The sequence below is a fragment of the Balaenoptera acutorostrata genome, chromosome 6, assembly GCF_949987535.1.
Source record: "Balaenoptera acutorostrata chromosome 6, mBalAcu1.1, whole genome shotgun sequence".
NCBI lineage: Eukaryota > Metazoa > Chordata > Mammalia > Artiodactyla > Balaenopteridae > Balaenoptera > Balaenoptera acutorostrata.
In genome coordinates this window covers 57,822,198-57,846,246 of record NC_080069.1, presented here as the reverse complement: position 1 = coordinate 57,846,246, position 24,049 = coordinate 57,822,198, and the positions used below count along the sequence as shown (strand labels likewise).

The 24,049-nt window shown below is 40.4% G+C and overlaps 1 protein-coding gene and 1 pseudogene across 1 annotated transcript in view; one reads left to right on the top strand and one right to left on the bottom strand.

Annotated features, from left to right (window-relative positions):
• SH3GL2 (SH3 domain containing GRB2 like 2, endophilin A1) overlaps positions 1–24,049 on the top strand; it is a 198,364-nt gene that overhangs the window by 146,841 nt on the left and 27,474 nt on the right. Inside the window, exon 3 of the mRNA XM_057549423.1 lies at positions 4,794–4,866. Coding sequence (XP_057405406.1) covers positions 4,794–4,866 — 73 coding nt within the window. The remainder of the gene's footprint in view (positions 1–4,793; positions 4,867–24,049) is intronic.
• LOC130708532 (60S ribosomal protein L17-like) lies at positions 3,919–4,471 on the bottom strand (annotated as a pseudogene).

Genomic DNA, 24,049 nt, shown 5'->3' with positions numbered 1-24,049 from the left:
CAGAGGAATATGTGCCTATGCTTTTACTTTGAGGAAAAAAACCCAGAACTTATTTCATACAGGTAAGTTTTTATTTCCTGCAAACATGCCTGTATCTTATATAGTTAGATTCACCTCCTCTAAACAGCTTTCCCTAATGACTCCCTGCCCCAATCCAGACAAGGGTAGTTAAAGAAACAGAGGCTCAGGCGCTCACAAAAATGGAGGTTGCCGTTTGGGACACATCAAAACTTGTTTTCAAGCAGTAGGAAAATTTGGGCATTAAGGAAATCATTAGCTACATGTCATAAGTTCAGAATTAAACTGTGCTGTTCTCAAATGGGAATAAGCTCTTGCCAGTTATAATAAATTATTTAAGTGGAAATCTTCTTAGTTCATGGTAGTTATACTAGGCCTGTTAATAAGAGGGTATATGGTTGGACATTGACAGTTGCGGTGTATAAATAGCGTTCCTAGCAAAAGCCTGACAAGGAGCGTTTAAGGTTCTCACAGGGTGATGGCCTCACCTTGTCCATGGCTGACACAGTATAGTTTTGTTTAGCAAAAAGAGTTCTGGACAAAAAGGGGACAGAGACGGAGAGAAGCTGGATGTTGGTCAGCCTCCTACTGGCTGATGTCATTGGGCGATCCAGTTCCTCCAGCATTCTTCGTTGGAAGCCGTGTCTGATCCATGACCTTTGGAACTATATTTCTTCCCATGATAGCTGCGTGGGTTGTGTGACCTCAGAGAATTCATTTCCCTTCTCCAGGTTCAGACTGGCATATTTAAAAAATCAAGGCTTTGGACTGGATGCTCTACTGGCCTTGTTCTCTTATGTTTATTAACTCTGTCAAGTGTAAAATCAGGAATAAGATCCTAGTAAATGAATTTGCTAGTAGCTCTTCCCTGTTTGGTGTATGTCCTGAAAATGCATTCTGCAAATTATTATACTGGATAAAGTTGTTTTCAGAGGTGGATTGCAAGTGAAGGTTATTTTATGCTCTGATCAAAAGGGTTTAGGTAGAAATTTCTCTAGATTGATATCTAGATCAGGTACCTGAAAGTGTTGAAGGAACCTGCCTCAGTGGGCACAAGATCTGGGGTTGTATGGGCTCTTCCCTGGGAAACTTGGGCCAAACCATGGGGGACACTGAGTAGTTTTTATTCTCACTCTTCTTCTAAGGTTGAATCCCACTTTGGGGATCAAATGCAATGCTCTAATATTGGTGTCTCCAGTGTCTCTGTGCCTCCCCCAAGACCACTGGCTTTAGCCAAGCTAATAGCTTCTATTTATAGAGGCTGAGTACTTGGGCGGTCTATTTACAGAGCCCAGAAGGGAAAGGGGGTTTCATTTCGCAAATGAGAGCCACTTTTCATGCTTTCCTTGCTGACTTGCCCATGGACCACTCCAGATATACACTACTGGCACCCAGCCTCTGTAGAGAAGCCAGTGTAACTGAGGGCATGTGGTCAAACAACTTAGCCTGGGACAGCCTCCCTTTTGCAGAGGCCCAGGGTAGAATAGTTCTTGTGAATGAGTTTCTGTAGACTTTGAGGACTTTCAAAACAAAACCAGAAGGTGAGCTGGAAGGTGCTTTCCTCCTGGTCCTGTGTGGTTGGCCTCTGTCAGGTCTCCAGCTCCATCTAGGAGATGGTACAGAGAGCTTTGCAGCTCTGACTTGGTGTCTCTCTTCAGGTTAGGAGATGTCCCTGTTGCCTTTGTGTGCTTTCAAGAAGTATTGGGTGGTAGTTAACAACACATACGCTGGAGCCGGAATTGGGCAAGTTTCTTAACCTCTGTGTATCTGTTTCATAAGGCTTCTGAGGATTTAGTATGTAAAGATATTTAAAGCCCTTGGAACAATTTCTGACAAATATAAAACAGTTTATGATGATGGTGGTCATGATTATTACTGAGGGTAGACATGGGGGAAAGTTAGAAATTGGTTAGCTCCCTCACATCAGATGAGTTCAGAATACCAAGTGGTCACTGGCCAATTCAGTTCCTCTGGCACTCTCCCTTAGAAACTTTGACCTTTGGAACTACTTTTTTTTTTTTTTTTAATTTATTTATTTATTTTTGGCTGTGTTGGGTCTTCGTTTCCGCGCGAGGGCTTTCTCTAGTTGCGGCAAGCGGGGGCCAGTCTTCATCGCGGTGCGCGGGCCTCTCACTATCGCGGCCTCTCTTGTTGCAGAGCACAGGCTCCAGATGCGCAGGCTCAGTAGTTGTGGCTCACGGGCCTAGTTGCTCCGTGGCATGTGGGATCTTCCCAGACCAGGGCTCGAACCCGTGTCCCCTGCATTGGCAGGCAGATTCTCAACCACTGCGCCACCAGGGAAGCCCTGGAACTACTTTTCTTCCAGTCATAGCCACATAGGACATTTGGATCCATTTGACATTGAATGCTTTAAGCCCTGTCATATAGTCAGCAGAAGATCTGTGTTTTTGTCCTATCACACCTGTAACCTGGACTTTCAGCCTGTTTTTTCTGCACACACCCTTTGACTTCATTTCCATTACATTGAGTGCATAGTGGTTGGTTGGCATGTTGGTAATACTTCCAGGACCTCTGTGTATGGCCACGCAAGTTCTGCACTATAAAACTCTGGGGGCCACTATTTATTGCAGAACTAAATACTACTTAGCCACATACTCAAATCTAAGATGTATTAAAAACTCAAGTTAACCAAAAGAATGTGGTACAGGGTTCACATGTGGGCAGACATCTCTTAAATAGGAATGCTTTTTGAGGTAATTTTATACCATGATGGCCTCATAAGAAAAAATGTTTCCTCTATTAATCACAGTAGTAGCAAGCTCCTTACACACACAGTAATATGACTACCATGGAAGGGGAAATTATTAAGTATTGAAAAACAAAGCTGAAAATCTTCTGGTATGGTTTGGTTTCTGATTATGAAAGAGAAGAAGGCTTACACAAACATAGAAAACAAATATATGGATACCAAGGGGGAAAGGGGTGGGGTGGGAGGAATTGGGAACTGGGATTGACACATATACAGTACTGATACTATGTATAAAATAGACAACTGATGGGCACATGCTGAATAGCACAGGGAACTCTACCTAATGCACCGTGGTAACCTAAGTGGGAGGCAAGTCCAAAAGGGAGAGGATATCTATGTGTATGGCTGATTCTTTTGTTGTGCAGTGGAGGCTAACACAACATTGTAAAGCAACCATACTCCAATAAAAATTAATTAAAAAAAAAAAAAGAAAGAGAAGGAGGCTTGCCCCATCCATAAAAGGTTGATTTTGTATGTAGGTGCAGTAGGTTACAGAAAAATTGGAATTGAGGGAGGAGCCCTTGAACCCTAAAGAAAACAACAAAGTCTCCTTGAACTTAATTGAGATCTGATATTCTGCCATCAAAAATTAATTCCCTTCATTCATACTTACGTATTCCATGTACATACCTTGGATAGGAGGATGCGCTAATTTTCAGCAGTCATTTACCCTGCAGAGTGAATGAATGGACCACACGTGTTGATAAGAAAAGGATTTCATGGGGGAATGTAGAGAGGACCTCATTGCATGGCCTCTTCATGTGGGAAAAAGGGTGCAACAGAGAGAGGACCTGGTGACCTGCTGAGTGCAAATACTGACCCTTCAGAATTTTGCAAGGATAGACTCTAGGACCAAGATTTTAATTTAGAATTAACCAAAAGTTCAAGAACTGATTAGAAGTGTTTGCTCAAGATTTTTATGTACTTGGGATGTTCTCAGAAGTTAAATAAAAACTTTCCCTCTCTTACTTGAACAAACAGAGTCGATGTTGCATGTTTCTTTCTTTAGAGCAGTGAAACATGCCACCATGCCTGGCCCTCTGTAGACATCCAGTAAATGCCTCTGGGGCAAAATATGTTTCATAGCTCCACCTTATTTTTTTTTAATTTATGTTTATTTTATGCTGAATTTATTCCTGGGTCATATATTTTTGTTTCTTCAGTTTCTTTTGGGACATCTTCTTCTCTGCAACCTCCTCTTCAGGTTTAGGTACAATTTGCTCTTTTTCAGTAGGGATCATCATAGTGTGGCAGAGAGGGCTCAGGTAGGGGTTAATCCGTCCATGAGCTCTGTAAGTCCAGGGCCCATCTCGGATTCTGTTCACCTGGATGTGCTCGATGCCAGAGACGCTACATGAAAACCCTTAAGTGTAACTTTACTCTCCGCATTTTTAAGCATGTGCGGCAAAAAATTCACTCTTTTTTGGGTCATGGACCCTCTGTCCAGCCCCACTCTTTGACCTGGATGGATACACCAGCCAACTCCAACATTGTAATGATGGAATAGCATGCATTGCTTCTGTAAAGTGACATCTTTCAGAGACTTGGTGGCTTTTTGGATATGCACACCCTCTATGGCCTGGCCATAGCTTCATGGGTGTTCTTAAAGTGAACGTGAAGATCTGAACCTCTTGATTTGCAAGATTTTGTGGGGTTTTCTGTGTCAAGTGAGGAGTGAACCATTCTCAGAGACCACCTCAGGCAACTTACAGTGAGAGGAAGCTATATCCACCTTATTTTACCAGGAGGTAAGGAAGTATATTTTGAAACACATTTTAGGAAATTAGTAGTTTCCTTTTTGGGTAAATGGGCTTTCCAAGTCTTGATGGAACACAGCTGAATGCAAAGCCAGTGTTACTTCTGGCAGCTCTGTGAGCCCCTCACCTTCCACCGCAGGACTTGTTGCTCTGTTGTACCACCAGTGGTTGTATATATACTCAAGCAAAAACTACGTTTCTAAAGCTAATAATTTGCATCATTTAGAATATTTATTTTCTCATTTCAGAAAGTGGATGTCACCAGCAGGGCTGTGATGGAAATAATGACTAAAACAATTGAGTACCTTCAACCCAATCCAGGTAAGGGCTCGTTTTATACTTGCAGGGGTATCCCTCCAGGTAACTTTTCGTTTCTCTTTGGTAGACAGGCTAGGTTTGGTGCGCTTCTGCTTGCTCTATCCTCCCTTCTGGAAGTTCAGTGGCTTCAGGTGGAGCATTTCAACTGGGAAGGGAGGACTTTTTAGGTTCACACTGAAGTAACTGGAGGCTTCTGTGATATTTTATCTGACTGTAGTGTAATTAACAAATAGCACTGTGTGGGCAGCGTGGGTGGCACATGATGTCAGGGTAGCTGCAAGCTGTTATTAACTGAACACTAATTTGAAAGGGATTGTAAGAAAGAAAACTGGGAGGATTTTCAGATAAAACATAGTAATTCACCAAAGGTGTGAAAAAGTAGGAAGTTGAACGGTTTTTGTGAAATACAGAGGGTTTCCGCCCATACGCATCACTGAAGTCTTTGGAGGGTTGTTCTTTGTTCTGATTTTTCTCCAAGCACATCACAGATCAGCACTTGTCCTTGCTAACCTCTTACACTCTTAAGAGAAGGGAGTTATAATAGAGATAATGGAGATGTACCTGGAAAAGAGAGCCAGGCAGAAGTGGGGTGATCTCGAAGAGCACAAGGTGTAACAGAGCAAAGCAGCTGATACTATAGACCTCCTCAGCACTCTTCCTGCAGAGCAGTTCCTAACTGCAGAGTATAGAAACTTGAAGCAAGGTTGAATATATTTAAGTAAAATGTATGAATACTGGGAAAACTGCGTATCTTGAGACCAGTTTCTTTGGGAGTTTCAGGTTGAGATTCCTGTGTCTTTGGTGGTCCTAGGGGAGATGGTTCAGGCACTGTGTCAGCCCCACTGTGTTTGGATTCTGAGCATTAATGGGTGAGAGATAAGAAAAGGAAATAACATGGGATAAGAGGAGGCAGACAAGCACAGTCAGTGCTGACCAGCTCCCTACTGCCTTCTGCTGCTGGCTGCAGCTTTCACTCAGCCCAAACTGTGGGAATAACATTCTCAGTTTTTTAAAAACTGCATCATAGATGGGATTATGTGAGGAAGGAAAATATTGAAGTAAGTGATAAGCCATAGGAACCAGGCATTTAACTGATAGTAGATCAAATTGTTGGCAAATTAGGCAACGAATAGCAAAAATGAAGTTTCCAATTTTTGCTTGCAGCCTTCTTCATGACCTCTGTATTCCACAGAGATCCAAGGATCTCTTATCTAAGAGATCTTCACCTGTTCCTAAGTATTTAAACAGCTGTGATAGGTCAGTTTTGAAAAGAGAATTGCTCGCCCCGAGTCTCACGGTAAGAAGTCATTGTTTAGGGAAGGACGTTTTTGTCTTTGTCTTTGAGTAGCCTTTAAGTGCTCCTTCATTTCCCGGGATTTATGCATGAATGGTGCTAGGATTACTTAGCCCCGCTGTTGTAAGGCTAATATATATTTTTTAACATCTTTATTGGAGTATAATTTCTTTACAATGTTGTGTTAGTTTCTGCTGTATAACAAAGTGAATCAGCTATACAAATACATATATCCCCATATCCCCTCCCTCTTGCCTCTCCCTCCCACCCTCCCTATCCCACCCCTCTAAGTGGTCACAAAGCACGGAGCTGATCTCCCTGTGCTATGCGGCTGCTTCCCACTAGCTATCTATTTGCCATTTGGTAGTGTATATACGTCAGTGCTACTCTCTCATTTCGTCCCAGCTTACTCTTCCCCCTCCCCGTGTCCTCAAGTCCATTCTCTACGTCTGTGTCTTTATTCCTGTCCTGCCCTTAGGTTCATCAGAACCTTTTTTTGTTTTTTTAGATTCCATATATATGTGTTAGCATACGATATTTGTTTTTCTCTTTCTGACTTACTTCACTCTGTATGAAAGACTCTAGGTCCACCCACCTCACTACAAATAACTCAATTTCGTTTCTTTTTATGGCTGAGTAATATTCCATTATATATATGTGCCACATCTTTTTTATCCATTCATCTTTCGATGGACACTTAGGTTGCTTCCATGTTGTAGGACTAATATTAAATGTAGGGAAGGAGAGGGAAAATATAGTATTTATTGAGCACTAATGCATTTTCAGTATGTCGCTAGTTATATACACTGTCTCCTCTCTAAAAATAGCTGTTTTTTTCCTGATTATAAAAAGAAAACGCAGTTGAAAAATTCATAGTATAGCAAAGAAACTAAAAATCCATAAACACAGATCTTTGGTGGGGACCCATCTGTGTTCCTGAGTATAATGGAATTCAGGTGTATGGAAGTATGCTGTGCTGAATAGGATGTCCCTCAAAATCCAGGGCTATCCAGAACCTCCAAATGTGACTTTATTTGGAAATAACATCTTTTGAGATGTAATCAGTTAATGACCTTGAGATGAACTCATTCTGGAGTTAGAGTGAGCCCTAAATCCAACAACTGGTGTCCTTATAAGAAGAAGAGAAAACACAGAGAGACACAGGGCCGAAGGCCACGTGAAGACAGAGGCCAAGATTAGAGTGATGCTGCCACAAACCAAGGAATGCCGGGAGCCACCAGAGCTGGAAGAGGCGAGGAGGGATTCTCCCAGAGAGCCTCAGAAAGAACCAACCCTGCTGACACCTTGATTTCAAGTGTCTTGAACTGTGAGAGAGTAAATTTCTGTTGTTCTAAGCCTCACAATTTGTGGCAATTTGTTATGGCAGACCTAGAAAACTAATATAGTAGGCTAGCCTAATTTTCCTCAGGAAAAACAAGGGCCAGAGAATTTAAGAAACTTTCCCAAAGTTACACACCTAGGAAGGGATGAAACCAGGATTGGAACCCAGGTCTGATGCCCCCGAGCCCAGGAACTTTCCATTGCACAGTCTTGCTTCTGAGAAGAATGAGTTCTTCATTTAGGTGCAAAGGGTCCTTTACTTTCAGAGTGGATGTGACAGAAATCCAGAAAGGGAACAAATTGTGGGGTTGAGACTTATTTTTATTTTAATAAAAAAGATAACAGGAGGAGGTAATTGGGGGAGATTTGAATTTTTAGAAATGACGTATTTTTAACAGAATCCTGAATGTGCTTATTAGCTACCAACATATTGGTTTTATGGCTATTTAAAAATTGAATGAACATCTGCCACCAAGGAGAACAATTAAGGCCATCACCAGGCAATCACAAGTTGGTTTCAGAAAAGCAGTTATATATGGGCAGGCCACATATTTATACAAATAAGTGTCATCTAGAAGGGTCCAGAATAAAACAAAATTTCATATGCTTATTCTTCAGAATTTAGACAATTTGTGTTTAATTGGCTTATAATAGATATGACTTAGTTCCTCCATGAATTTCTTGCCCTGAGAGCAGACATTGGCTAGAGCTCCTGAAAGGTGGCTGATCCAGTACACTTGTTCAGAATCCAAGTGTCCTTGCGAAGGGGACACAAGAATCTAGCCAGCACCCAGAGGCTCCCAGTCCTTGGGCACAGAAGAGCAGAATATTCCCGAACTCATGCTGTGTGATAAATGCTTTGGCCACTCAGCCTCTCTGTGACCCCAGAAACTGGGTCAACCAATACGGATCACTGGCTTCTGGTTCTGAATGAGCAAGATCTGGCCAGGGTCAGGATAGGAGCTTATGCAAAGTAACAAATTTACCTGGACAGGCCAGTAGGATCTGTGGAAATTAATGCTTTGAGGGTACTTTGAGAGTATCTTGTATTTGATTCATACTCTAGGATGCATTCTGGCTTTCAAATCTTGTGGTTATGGAGCATACATATCTGTATAGTCTTGAAACTCAATTCCTATTGAAATGATGACCAAAAAGAGTTGGATTACTTTTCTTGAATCTGTAGCTGTGCTCTGTGTAGGCCCACCCATCTGCTCTTGCCCTCCTCCGGAGTGATATTTTAAAAGGCAGACCTGATCATGTCATCATCTTGCACAAAACCCTTCAATGGGTTTTTCACTGCTTTTAGGATTAAGTTTTACCATTTTTAACAAGGCTCAAAGGGCCCTCCCTACATGGTCAGCCCTGCCCTTTCCCCTCTACCTTGCCAGACAAACAGACTCCTCAGGTCCAGCATCAAGGGCATTTAGAAGCCTTCCAGAAGCCCTGACTGCATTAGGTTCCACTGTCAGTGACCCTCTCATGATCCCAGCTAATTTCCTCTGGTGGCACATGCCACACTTACTGTAATTGCATGGTGTGTGTGCTTTGGTTTGTCCTCCCCTCTAAGGACAGGGCTCTGCCCGTCTTATTCCCTGCCATCCCCCCATATGCCCCCAGGCCCCAGCTCAGTTCCAGGCAGCCCGTGACATTTGGATATTTGAAAAAATGAATTATGAAGCACAGTTGATAGTCAGTGGCTAATGTGATAAAACTGCTATAATGTAAAGGAGAGAAGGAGAAACTCTTCCTTTCCCCTAACCCATCAGCTCTACCCATGTAACCAACATTTATCAAATGTATTTACTTTTATGCAAGGACCTGTGCAATTCTAGATGTAGTAGGGGTAGATACAGAACCAAGATTGGGCCCCTGCCCCCTGGGACCTCACAGTCTTAACAGCATAAAGTATGTATACTCTGAGGAGAGCTGCGCAGAGGCCTTCATGGCTAATTCCTTCTGGAAATTCCAGCTAACTGATGAAGTGAGGAGGGGTGAGTGGGGTCACAGGCCTGCAGGTGTGGCCTTCAAAGGCGGGGCTTTCGAGGACATAGAACAGAGAGCTGTGAAGTCTGTCAGCTTGGACTGTGAAATGATTCTGACAGGAACAACATAAACCAGTACAGATTTCCAAGCTGCTTAAATAAGAAATAATTTGAACTTGAGAAGTCCTGTGTACTTCTACTGATTGTGAGCCCCTATTCTCATGGTATCTAAGAGCAAAGATCATCGGAGAAGATATAAATCAGTTTTCTTTTAATAAATTCATTTATTTTATTTTATTTATTTATTTTTGGCTACATTGGGTCTTCCTTGCTGTGTGCGGGCTTCCTCTGGTTGCGGCGAGCGGGGCCTACTCTTCACGTTGCGGTGCACGGGCTTCTCATTGCGGTGGCTTCTCTTGTTGTGGAGCACGGGCTCATGGCACACGGGCTTCAGTAGTTGTGGCACATGGGCTCAGTAGTTGTGGCATGCGGGCTCAGTAGTTGTGGCTCACTGGCTCTAGAGCGCGGGCTCAGTAGTTGTGGTGCACGGGCTTAGTTGCTCTGTGGCATGTGGGATCTTCCCAGACCAGGGCTCCAACCCATGTCCCCTGCATTGGCAGGCAGATTCTTAACCACTGTGCCACCAGGGAAGCCCTGAATCAGTCTTCTTATATGAGTATTCTGATGCCTTGTGGGGGGAAAATATATCAGCAATGTCCAATAGAAATAAGATGCAAGGCACATGTGTAATTTTGAATTTCTAGTAGCCATATTAAAAAAAGTAAAAATGAAAGGTAGAGAAGAAGCAAGAAGAACTATAATCCTGCAGCCTGTGGAACAAAAACCACATTCACAGAAAGATAGACAAAATGAAAAGGCAGAGGGCTATGTACCAGATGAAGGAACAAGATGAAACCCCAGAAAAACAACTACATGAATTGGAGATAGGCAACCTTCCATAAAGAGAATTCAGAATAATGATAGTGAAGATGATCCACAACCTCGGAAAAAGAATGGAGGCAAAGATCGAGAAGATGCAAGAAGTGTTTAACAAAGACCTAGAAGAATTAAAGAACACACAAACAGAGATGAACAATACAATAACTGAAATGAAAACTACACTAGAAGGAATCAAGAACAGAATAACTGAGACAGAAGAACGGATAAGTGACCTGGAAGACAGAATGGTGGAATTCACTGCTGTGGAAAAGAATAACGAAAAAAGAATGAAAAGAAATGAAGACAGCCTAAGAGACCTCTGAGACAAAATTAAATGCAACAACATTCGCATTATAGGGGTCCCAGAAGAAGAAGAGAAAAAGAAAGGGACTGAGAAAATATTTGAAGAGATTATAGTTGAAAACTTCCCTAATATGGGAAAGGAAATAGTCAAGTCCAGGAAGCACAGAGAGTCCCATACAGGATAAATCCAAGGAGAAACACACAAGACACATATTAATCAAACTATCAAAAATTAAGTACAAAGAACAAATATGAAAAGCAGCAAGGGAAAAACAACAAGTAACACATAAGGGAATCCCCATAAGGTTAACAGCTGATCTTTCAGCAGAAACTCTGCAAGCCAGAAGGCAGTGGAAGGACATATGTAAAGTGATGAAAGAGAAAAACCTACAACCAAGATTACTCTACCCAGCAATCTATTCAGATTTGACAGAGAAATTAAAAGCTTTACAGACAAGCAAAAGCTAATAGAATTCAGCACTACCAAACCAGCTCTATAAAAAATGCTAAAGGAACTTCTCTAGGCAGGAAACACAAGAGAAGGAAAAGACCTACAATAATAAACCCAAAACAATTAAGAAAATGGGAATAGGAACATACATATCGATAATTACCTTAAATGTAAATGGATTAAATGCTCCCACCAAAAGACATAGACAGGCTGAATGGATACAAAAACAAGACCCATATATATGCTGTCTACAAGAGACCCACTTCAGACCTAGGGACAAATACAGACTGAAAGTGAGGGGATGGAAAAAGATATTCCATGCAAATGGAAACCAAAAGAAAGTTGGAGTAGCAATTCTCATATCAGACAAAATTGACTTTAAAACAAAGACTATTACTAGAGACAAAGAAGGACACTACATAATGATCAAGGGAACAATCCAAGAAGAAGATATAACAATTGTAAATATTTATGCACCCAACATAGGAGCACCTTAATACATAAGGCAAATACTAACAGCCATAAAAGGGGAAATTGACAGTAACACAATCATAGTAGGGGACTTTAACACCCCACTTTCACCAATGGACAGATAATCCAAAATGAAAATAAATAAGGAAACACAAGCTTTAACTGATATATTAAACAAGATGGACTTAATTGATATTTATCGGACATTCCATCCAAAAACAATAGAATACACATTCTTCTCAAGTGCTCATGGAACATTCTCCAGGATAGATCATATCTTGGGTCACAAATCAAGCTTTGGTAAATTTAAGAAAATTGAAATCATATCAAGTGTCTTTTCTGACCACAACGCTCTGAGACTAGATATCAATTGCAGGAAAAAATCTGAAAGAAATACAAACACATGGAGGCTAAACAACACACTACTTAATAACCAAGAGATCACTGAAGAAATCAAAGAGGAAATCAAAAAATACCTAGAAACAAATGACAGTGAAAACACAATGACCAAAAACCTATGGGATGCAGCAAAGGCAGTTCTAAGAGGGAAGTTTATAGCTATACAGGCCTACCTTAAGAAACAAGAAACATCTCAAATAAACAACCTAACCTTACACCTAAAGCAATTAGAGAAAGAAGAACAAAAAAACCCCAAAGATAACAGAAGGAAAGGAATCATAAAGATCAGATCAGAAATAAATGAAAAAGAAATGAAGGAAACAATAGCAAAGATCAATAAAACTAAAAGCTGGTTCTTGGAGAAGATAAACAAAATTGATAAACCATTAGCCAGACTTATCAAGAAAACAAGGGAGAAGACTCAAATCAACAGAATTAGAAATGAAAAAGAAGTAACAACTGACACTGCAGAAATACAAAGGATCATGAGAGATTACTACAAGCAACTATATGCCAGTAAAATGGACAACCTGGAAGAAATGGACAAATTCTTAGAAATGCACAAACTTCTGAGACTGAACCAGGAAGAAATAGAAAATATGAACAGACCAATCACAAGTGCTGAAATTGAAACTGTGATTAAAAATCTTCCAACAAACAAAAGCCCAGGACCAGATGGCTTCACAGGGGAATTCTATCAAACATTTAAAGAAGAGCTAACACCTATCCTTCGCAAACTCTTCCAAAATATTGCGGAGGGAGGAACACTCCCCAACTCATTCTACGAGGCCACCATCACCCTGATACCAAAACCAGACAAAGATGTCACAAAGAAAGAAAACTACAGGCCAATATTACTGATGAACATAGATGCAAAAAGCCTCAAGAAAATACTAGCAAACAGAATCCAACAGCACATTAAAAGGATCATACACCATGACAAGTGAGGTTTATTCCAGGAATGCAAGGATTCTTCAATATACGCCAATCAATCAACATGATACATCATATTAACAAATTGAAGGAGAAAAACCATATGATCATCTCAATAGATGCAGAGAAAGCTTTTGACAAAATTCAACACCCATTTATGATAAAAGCCCTGCAGGGAACTTTCCTCAACATAATAAAGGCCATATATGACAAACCCACAGCCAACATTGTCCTCAATGGTGAAAAACTGAAACCATTTCCACTAAGATCAGGAACGAGACAAGGATGCCCACTCTCACCAATATTATTCAACATACTTTTGGAAGTGTTAGCCACAGCAATCAGAGAAGGAAAAGAAATAAAAGGAATCCAAATTGGAAAAGAAGAAGTAAAGCTGGGCTTCCCTGGTGGCGCAGTGGTTGAGAATCTGCCTGCTAGTGCAGGGGACACGGGTTCGAGCCCTGGTCTGGGAGGATCCCACATGCCACGGAGCAGCTGGGCCCGTGAGCCACAATTGCTGAGCCTGCGCGTCTGGAGCCTGTGCCCCGCAACGGGAGGGGCCGCGATAGAGAAAGGCCCGCGCACCGCGATGAAGGGCGGTCCCCGCACCGCGATGAAGAGTGGCCCCCGCTTGCCGCAACTGGAGAAAGCCCTCGCACGAACCGAAGACCCAACACAGCCAAAAATAAATAAATAAATAAATAAATAAGAAAATCCTTTAAAAAAAAAAAAAAAAAAAAGAAGTAAAGCTGTCACAGTTTGCAGATGACATGATACTATACATAGAGATTCGTAAATATGCTATAAGAAAACTACTAGAGCTAATCAATGAATTTGGTAAAGTAGCAGGATACAAAATTAATGCACAGAAATCTCTTGCATTCCTATACACTAATGATGAAAAATCTGAAAGTGAAATTAAGGAAACACTCCCATTTACCACTGCAACAAAAAGAATAAAATATCTAGGAATAAACCTACCTAAGGAGACAAAAGACCTGTATGCAGAAAACTATAAGACACTGATGAAAGAAATGAAAGATCATAGAAACACATGGAGAGATATACCATGTTCTTGGATTGTAAGAATCAACATTGTGAAAATGACTCTACTACCCAAAGCAATCTACATTTTCAGTGCAACCCCTACCAAACTATCACTGGCATTTTTCACAGAACTAGAACAAAAAATTTCACAATTTGTATGGAAACACAAAGATCCCGAATAGCCAAAGCAATCTTGAGAACGAAAAATGGAGCTGGAGGAATGAGGCTCCCTGATTTCAGACTATACTACAAAGCTACAGTAATCAAGACAGTATGGTACTGGCACAAAAACAGAAATATAGATCAATGGAACAGGATAGAAAGCCCAGAGATAAACCCACGCACATATGGTCACCTTATCTTTGATAATGGAGGCAAGCATATACAGTGGAGAAAAGACAGCCTCTTCAATAAGTGGTGCTGGGAAAACTGGACAGCTACATGTAAAAGAATGAAATTAGAACATTCCCTTACACCATACACAAAAATAAACTCAGAATGGATTAAAGACCTAAATGTAAGGCCAGACACCGTCAAACTCTTAGAGGAAAACATAGGCAGAACACTCTATGACATAAATCACAGCAAAATCCTTTGTGACCCACCTCCTAGGGAAATGGAAATAAAAACAAAATTAAACAAATGGGGCCTAATGAAACTTAAAAGCTTTTGCACAGCAAAGGAAACCATAAACAAGACGAAAAGGCAACCCTCAGAATGGGTGAAAATATTTGCAAATGAAGCAACTGACAAAGGATTAATCTCCAAAATGTACAAGCAGCTCATGCAGCTCAATAACAAAAAACCAAACAACCCAATCCAAAAATGGGCAGAAGACCTAAATAGACATTTCTCCAAAGAAGATACACAGATTGCCAACAAACACATGAAAGAATGCTCAGCATCATTAATCATTAGAGAAATGCAAATCAAAACTGCAATGAGATATCATCTCACACCAGTCAGAATGGCCATTATCAAAAAATCTAGAAACAGTAAATGCTGGAGAGGGTGTGGAGAAAAGGGATCCCTCTTGCACTGTTGGTGGGAATGTACATTGATACAGCCACTATGGAGAATAGTATGGAGGTTCCTTAAAAAACTAAAAATAGAACTACCATATGACCCAGCAATCCCACTACTGGGTATATACCCTGAGAAAACCATAATTCAAAAAGAGTCATGTACCAAAATGTTCATTGCAGCTCTATGTTCAATAGCCAGGACATGGAAGCAACCTAAGTGTCCATCAACAGATGAATGGATAAAGAAGATGTGACACATATATACAATGGAATATTACTCAGCCATAAAAAGGAACAAAAGTGAGTTATTTGTAGTGAGGTGGATGGACCTTGAGACTGTCGTACAGAGTGAAGTAAGTCAGAAAGAGAAAAACAAATACTGTATGCTAACACATATATATGGAATCTAAGAAAAAAAAATGGTCAGAAGAACCTAGGCCAAGACTGGAATAAAGATGCAGACCTACTAGAGAATGGACTTAGTAGAGGATAAGTCCATCTAGTAATGGACTTACTAGAGGATAGAAGGTCCTTACTAGAGGACCTACTAGAGGATATGGGGAGGGGGAAGGGTAAGCTGGGACAAAGTGAGAGAGTGGCATGGACATACATACACTACCAAATGTAAAATAGATAGCTAGTGGGAAGCAGCTGCATAGCACAGGGAAATCAGCTCGGTGCTTTGTGACCACCTGGAGGGGTGGGATATGGAGGGTGGGAGGGAGGGAGATGCAAGAGGGAAGAGATATGGGGATGTATGTATATGTATAACTGATTCACTTTGTTATAAAGCAGAAACTGACACACCATTGTAAAGCAATTATACTCTAATAAAGATGTTTAAAAATACAAAAAAATTTAAAAAAAAAGAAGAAAGCAGCAAGGGAAAAATGACAAATAATATACAAAGGAACTCCCATAAGGTCAACAGCTGATTTCTCAGCAGAAACTTTACAAGCCAGAAGGGAGTGGCATGATATACTTAAAGTGATGAAAGGGAAGAACCTACAACCAAGATTACTCTCCCTGGCAAGGATCTCATTCAGATTCGTTGGAGAAATCAAAAGCTTTACAGACAAGCAAAAGCTAAGATAATTCAGCACCACCAAACCAGCTCTACAACAAATGCTAAAGGAACTTCTCTAAGTGGGAAACACAAGAGAAGGACCCAGGAAAACAAACCCAAAATAATTAAGAAAATGGTCATAGGAACATACATATCAATAATTACCTTAAACGTGAATGGATTAAATGCTCCAACCAAAAGACACAGGCTTGCTGAATGGATACAAAAACAAGACCCATATATATACTGTCTACAAGAGACCCACTTTAGACCTAGGGACACATACAGACTGAAAGTGAGGGGATGGAAAAAGATATTCCATGCAAATGGAAATCAAAAGAAAGCTGGACTAGCAATACTCATATCAGATAAAATAGACTTTAAAATAAAGAATGTTACAAGAGACAAGGAAGGACACTACATAGTGATCGAGGGATCAATCCAAGAAGAAGATATAACAATTATAAATATATATGCACCCAACATAGGAGCACCTCAATATATAAGGCAACTGCTAACAGCTATAAAAGAGGAAATTGACAGTAACACAGTAATAGTGGGAGACTTTAACATCTCACTTAAACCAATGGACAGGTCATCCAAAATGAAAATAAATAAGAAAACAGAAGTTTTAAGTGACACAATAGACCAGATAGATTTAATTGATATTTATAGGATATTCCATACACTTTCTTCTCAAGTGCTCATGGGACATTCTGCAGGATAGATCACGTCTTGGGTCACAAATGAAGCCTCAGTAAATTTTAGAAAATTGAAATCATATCAAGCATCTTTTCTGACCACAACACTATGAGATTAGAAATGAATTACAGGGAAAAAAACATAAAAACACAAACACATGGAGGCTAAACAGTACGTTACTAAATAACCAAGAGATCACTGAAGAAATCAAAGAGGAAATAAAAAAATACCTAGAGACAAATGACAATGAAAACACGACTATCCAAAACCTATGGGATGCAGCAAAAGCAGTTCTAAGAGGTTAGTTTTTAGCTATACAAGCTTACCTCAAGAAACAAGAAAAGTCTCAAATAAACAATCTAACCTTACACCTAAAAGAACTAGAGAAAGAAGAACAAACAAAACCCAAAGTTAGCAGAAGGAAAGAAATCATAAAGATCAGAGCAGAAATAAATGAAATAGAAACAAAGAAAACAATAGCAAAGATCAATAAAACTAAAAGCTGGTTCTTTGAGAAGATAAACAAAATTGATAAACCATTAGCCAGACTCATCCAGAAAAAGAGGGAGAGGACTCAAATCAATAGAATTAGGCAATTGGGATTGACATGTGTACACTGATGTGTATTAAATTGATGACTAATAAGAACCTGCTGTATATAAAATAAATAAAATAAAATTAAAAAAATTTTAGAAAGGTAAAATTGATTTTAATAATATTTAATCCAGTATATCCAAAATTTTAACTGATATTAAAAATCATTGAAAAATTTTACATTTTTTTTCTTATACTAAGTTTTGAAATTTGGTGTATGTTTTATACATACAGTACATGTCTGTTTGGACTAGCCACATTTCAAATGCTCAATAGCCCCATGTGACCATTGGTTCCCATAATGGACAGCACAGGACTAGACAGTTTGCCATTCTAGCTCTGTATTATATTCTGATATGTTTTTGATGTTTAGCTTTTTGGTTTATCTATATTGATGGTTGATTTTTTCAGTAGAGAAATGGACTCTTGATTTTTGGATCAGGATATCTTTAAGTTTTTTTTTTGTCCATTTCTTTCAGCATTCTGCAAATCCATTTCATGGCACTGTAGTGGAGATCTTTCCCTGACATAGAACTGTAGGCATGGTGTGATTGGCTGGCTGTGTTTCCTTCCCAGCCTTAGCAGAGTGGTGATGACAGAGACCTTTTTAGTTTGCACTGAAAAGTTACTCTGATCCTGATGTCATCATCCTATATAAACTTCCAAGATGTGTAGATAAAAAGCAGTTTAAACATGAAAAACATCGTGCGTCAAGGTTTGGTTTTCTAAAGAAATGCTTTTCCCTTGAATGCCTGCATGGTCTGAGGTTCTCCACATGCCTGAGATTGGGACATTAAGTCAGGGTCATTAAATGTCTATTCAGAACTTCTTAATAATAATTTAAAATCTCATTGTGGAATGTTGCCTGTAGAAATAAAAGTTAGCTCTATTAATTTTAAAATATCTCATTAATCCCTGCAAAGCTATTGCATCAAAATTATATTTCTTTCTCATGGGCTGCCCTCTTAATCATGCCCTTCCAAAGATGCATAAATAAGATATTTGGTGGCAATAGAGCTGAAAATCAATACATATATTGTTTGGCATTCGTGTCTCAAATACTTGCCTCCGAAACACACTGAATTTGCTGTATTTCGTGGAGGACAGGACTTGAGTCGTGTTCATCTTCTTGTCTTTCAGGGCTCTTAGTATTGTGCCTGGTGCATTGTTTGCCCTCAATATGTCTATTGAATAAGTGCACGAATGAATATATCCATTCTTTACTTAAAGAATAAAGGATTTGTACTGTGTCTAATAGCCAGTGCTTTTGCTTTTCTAAATCCTGACTCTGAAAAATAATGGAAATGCATAAGGACAGATTACAGAAGATTACTTGGCACTGGCTGTTTCCTCTTCCTGAAGTGCCCCAACTGCCCTGGCAAGTCACCTCCTGCCTTCTTAGTCATCCTTCCTACCTCAGCTTAAATACTCTGGGCCCCCTGTCTAAATCAGGTCCACTCCACTGTCCTCATGACACCTTGACTCGAGTCCCCTCCATAAATCTCTCCAGTGGTTCCCCATTTAGAATAACATTGAAAGCGCTCAAGGTCCGATGATCTGACTTCATTTCCTGAAATCCTACAAATCTCTGTCTCACTCCGTCTGCACCAGTGTCCCCGGCCTTCCCATTGCTCCTCTCACCCACACAGCACCCTCATTCCTGGGACTGTGCCAGGCCGTCTGCCTGAACCACTTGTCTCCAGGTATCCCCCAGGTCTTCACTCAGGTCTCTGCTCTAATGTCACCTTATTTGTGTGGCTTTTCCAACCATCTTGTTTAAAACATCACCCTCTAAGCCATTTCCCTGTTTTGTTTTCCTTCGTGGCACTTGTTACTACTTAAACTTTTATTCTGTATTTACTTGGTAAGGTGTGGCTTCTCTCTGCCACTAAAATGCAAGTGGCCTGAGTGTAGGATTGTTGTTCGTACATTGTAGTCAAAGAGCCTGTTCTCACCTTTTATTGTACTTATCACAATATTTACTTTCATAAGGTGTTTTTATTTGTTGCTGATCCTCAGCCATGCTCAGCTCGTTCCTGCCTCAGGGTCTTTGCACAGGAAGTTCCTCTGCCTGGAATACTCTTCTCCTGGCTCCCATTATGGCTGTTCTTTCTTGTCACTCCACCTCCCTATGGAGTCCTTCCCTGGCCACTCTTTCTGAAATAACCTCTCCCTACCACTTTTATATCCCCTTCTAATATCCCGTCACCATTTTAAATTGTCCTCTATTTTATATATTTTTTAAAAAAAATCATCTACCCATCACCTACATCTCCCATCTAGAATATAATGTCCACAGGAGTAAGGACTTTGTCTTGTTTATTATCCCTAATGTACAAATAGTGCCCTCATTATTTATTGAATGAATGCTGTTTATCTCTCCCACTGTATCATAAAATCATCATCAAAGACAAGGAATATGTCTGTTTTCGCGTGTGTGTGTGTGTGTGTGTGTGTGTGTGTATAACCTAGCACAGTAGTGCTTATTAGGTGCTTAATTTGTTGAATGAGAGACTCAAATCATGTTAACCATATTTGAGCTCCATGTATAGGAGTTGCTAAAGTTTCAGAGTTATTGTCTGCAGACCTGAACAGGCCAGAATCAGAGCTGTTACTCTGTCTGTATAATACCTACTTGGTGTCATGCGCAATTAATACATTTCACAGTTGCTTTTGAAAAAGTGTAGAAGTGCATAATCTCATGTTTAAGATCATTGGGCTGAAGCTATTGACAGCACATTCATATTTACATAGGTAATAGTTGTTCCTATTTTCAGATTAGAAAGCTGAAGCTTCAAGAGAGATTAAATAACTTGCCCAAAGTCTTGCAGCAAAAGAACAAGAATTCATATTCACATATGGCTGTCTCCTTGGTCCATTTTGTCTTCATTGCCATATGCTACAAAATATGAAGACACATTCAGTCTTGGTGTGTGTGTAGAATACACTCAAGTGGCCCCTAACGATTTTCATCCTTTGTAATCCCTTCCCTTTGAGTGTAGGTGGGATCTGTGACTTACTTTTAAACAGTAAAATATGGCAAAGGTAATGGGATCACCACTCTCCACTCCCTTGGTTAGGTTACATTACATGGCAAAATTGTGGGATGTTATTCCCATGATCACATTATATTATATAAAACTTTCTTAGCAGCTAGAGCGAGAGGGATTCTCCTGCTGGCCTACGAGAAGCAGACTGCCATGTAGTGACTGTCTTAGAAGAGGGATGAGTGTCAGGGAGCTGGGGATGGCCTCTAGCCAACAGCCAGTAAGAAGCCAGCGCTGTCAGTCAAAACCACCGCAGGGAAGTGAAATTTTGTCAGTAACCCAAGGGAGCTGGGAAGCAGATTCATTGCCACTGAAGCTTCCTGATAATAAAGCAACCTGGCTGACACCTTGAATTGAATATAGCCTTGTGAGACCCCAAACAGAGGACGCAGTTAAGTTGTGCCTGAACTTCTAACCTACAGAAACTGTAGGGTAATAAATCTGTGGCTTGAAGCCACTGAGTTTGTGGAACTTTGTTACACAGCATGGAAAACTAATAGAGTATGGCTGTTTGTTCCCCAACCAGAGCTCCTATTTCAAGTATATCACTGTCTGCTGGGGCCAACAGGTCATTTGCCCTTATCACTTTTGGCTCCTTAATATGGAAGCAGGAAGTAGATGGGGAAAGCCTGTCATATCTTTTCAGCTTTGGATGGAGACTCCTGAACCCCTCAGGGAGAGGTAGGACAAGTCCACTCTATGCTAAGACTGAAGATCTCTTTGAAACATGTGACAGTGAAAAGCATTTGGTACAGTGCCTGGCACTTTATAAGGGCTCGAGAAATGTCACTCACCTTCCCTTCCCAGTGGTCTGCAGCCCTACCCCAGGGTATCTCAGGGGCTTACCCAGCAATTCCTCCACAGGTAAGGCCTCCAGGGAAAAGTCCCACTGTAGGACCCTTGCCACAAGAATATCATAGTTCTGTCTGCTCCAAAAACCTGACGAAGCAGAAGCTCATGATGTTAGTGCACAGAGGATTGTGTACTTTTCAAATAGCAGGAACTGCTCCTGCGATGTAATTGCCTCCTTTCCCAGGGCACACTGTGAGACCTGTGCTGGCGTCTTATAACACCCCATGCGGAGGTGGGAGATGTTTGCTGTCCCATCTCACGGGTTCTTGAGGGCTGCTGACTGTGTATCGCGGCTGAGTGTCTTAAAATACCTCCCCACTGTTTCCCACTCAGCAGGGGCACACAAGAGCTTTGCTACCTTGGAGAGAAGTGTTTTATAAATACCATTATTTGGGTTGAGAGTAGTATGATTCCCTGCTACAACTACATATTTGTATAAATCAGCAGGCAAAGCTTCCTCTTCCCTTTCCTCAGTCCCTTCTAATATTTAACTTCAAAAGCAACTGCAGAGGTTTGAGGTTATTTACCTACGTCCTAATTACCATATAAATCTTTTGTACCCTTTAATAATTGTTAGTGTGCAAGGCTAGGAAACACGTTGCTCACAGTACAAGGCGCATCAGAGAGATCGTTTTTTGTTTTTTTTTTTTTTTAATTTTTTTTTTTTTTTTTTTTACTATTTTTTTTTTAACATCTTTATAGCTACTTTATTTATTTATTTATTTATTTTTGGCTGTGTTGGGTCTTCGGTTCGTGCGAGGGCTTTCTCCAGTTGCGGCAAGTGGGGGCCACTCTTCATCGCGGCGCGCGGGCCTTTCACTATCGCGGCCCCTCCCGCTGCGGGGCACAGGCTCCAGACGCGCAGGCTCAGTAGTTGTGGCTCACGGGCCCAGCCGCTCCGCGGCATGTGGGATCTTCCCAGACCAGGGCTCGAACCCGTGTCCCCTGCATTAGCAGGCAGATTCTCAACCACTGCGCCACCAGGGAAGCCCAGAGAGATCGTTTTAGACTTGCAAATATTCTGAGATTTCATCCGGAAAAATTAGGCCATTATACACAATCATCACAGGTTGCCAGTGTGAAGTATATGCTAAAATGTTACTTATTACATACATTTTGTTGCAAGTATTAAGCCCCAAATCTAACTTAGTGTGATTTGGGGATTTGTATTCATATCCCAATTACAATCTCTGTAAAAGACTTTACAAATTTAGTTGATGTAATTCAGACTTAACTTTTTGCTCCAACTAAAGATATCATTGAGCTTTGATCGATAATAAAGAGGTAAGTAGATTTTTAGCTCTTGGTGACCATTTCAATGAAATGGGCATCAACTACAGTTTTGTGTTTTTTTTCCAGTCAAAAGAGGGAAAGGGAAGAAAAGAACTAACATTTATTTACTGCCTGCTTTGATTACATATATCACTTCATTTCACCATCACAACAATTCTGTTACTAAGTATTAGTATCTCTTGCTTATAACCAGGAACAGTGAGATTGCGGTAAACCTTCTCTTCTCAGCAGAGCTACAGTGAACCCTGTCCTTTTATCCCGTTGACAGCACATGCCCTTGCATTAATTAGTAGGGAATGATAATAGATTCCATCACAGAAGAATGCAGTTCTAATTTTTTTATCTTCAAAAAGAGGCTATATTTTCGCATCTAAATATCACTTCTGTCCTCTCAATTTTAACAATGCTTGTTCACAATATTTGTTGTATTTAGTAATTAACTTCCCTATTGAAATTTAATAACTTTCTACAAGAAGGGAGAGTAAATTACCTTCTTGTTTTCCTTGAAATATCTATTTGATCTTTTAAAAAAATTCTTGTTTTTGTAAAGACCCATACACAGAAACCAGATCATTAGGAAATAGTCTGGCTGTAGTATTCATTCTTGTAGAAAAAAAAACTGTATAAAGGAGGGATTAAAAAAAGAATAAAGGTAAAATCTTTACATTGGAGGTTTAAAGTAAGACCTATTGGTTTTGACCTCCAAGAGGGTTTTGCAAAGGACGAGTTTCTTTGGTTTTGAAAATTTACATTAAGGTTCTGTATACACGGGGATAGATACCATGTACTCATTTGCAGGTGACTTAGTTCACTTATCCTAGTGGATTGTAGTGCATGTATGAGAGGTTGTCAGATTTGAAAGGCATTACGGACATCAGGTAAGCTGGTCTTCTTAGGTTCGAGGTGAGGAAGCAGAGGGCTAGGTGGCTCAGCCAAGGTCGCGCAGATGGAGAGACCTCCAGTCTCCTAACTCTAGTGCAGCACTCATCCTGCTTCCTGAGTCACAGCATGTATCACACTTCTTCACCTCCGCATTTTCAAACACCTAACAAGTGTAAGTATAGCTAGAGCTCTACATCTTGCTGCTGACATGTCTTAATTCGACCTATTTTAATGAAGAAGTAATAAAGCAGCCAGAGTCAAGAGTGGCATTCTGGGAGGAAATCGGGTTTTTGAGACACAACTAGGATTCAGTTTTTGCTCAGCTTCTTGTTGCTGTGTGTCCTTGAGCAAGTACATCATTTCTTTCTGCTTCATTTTCCTCATCTGTAAAATGGAGAAGCCGAAGCTGTCTCTCGTATTTTGGGGAGGATTAAAGAGATGATGTATGTGAATTACACATAGTAGATATTTCTGAAATGATAGCTATGAGATGAAATGTCATCGTGATCTTCAGTTATTCAAAGATATTTCAGGGCTCTTTCTAAAATTTCAGACCAGATGG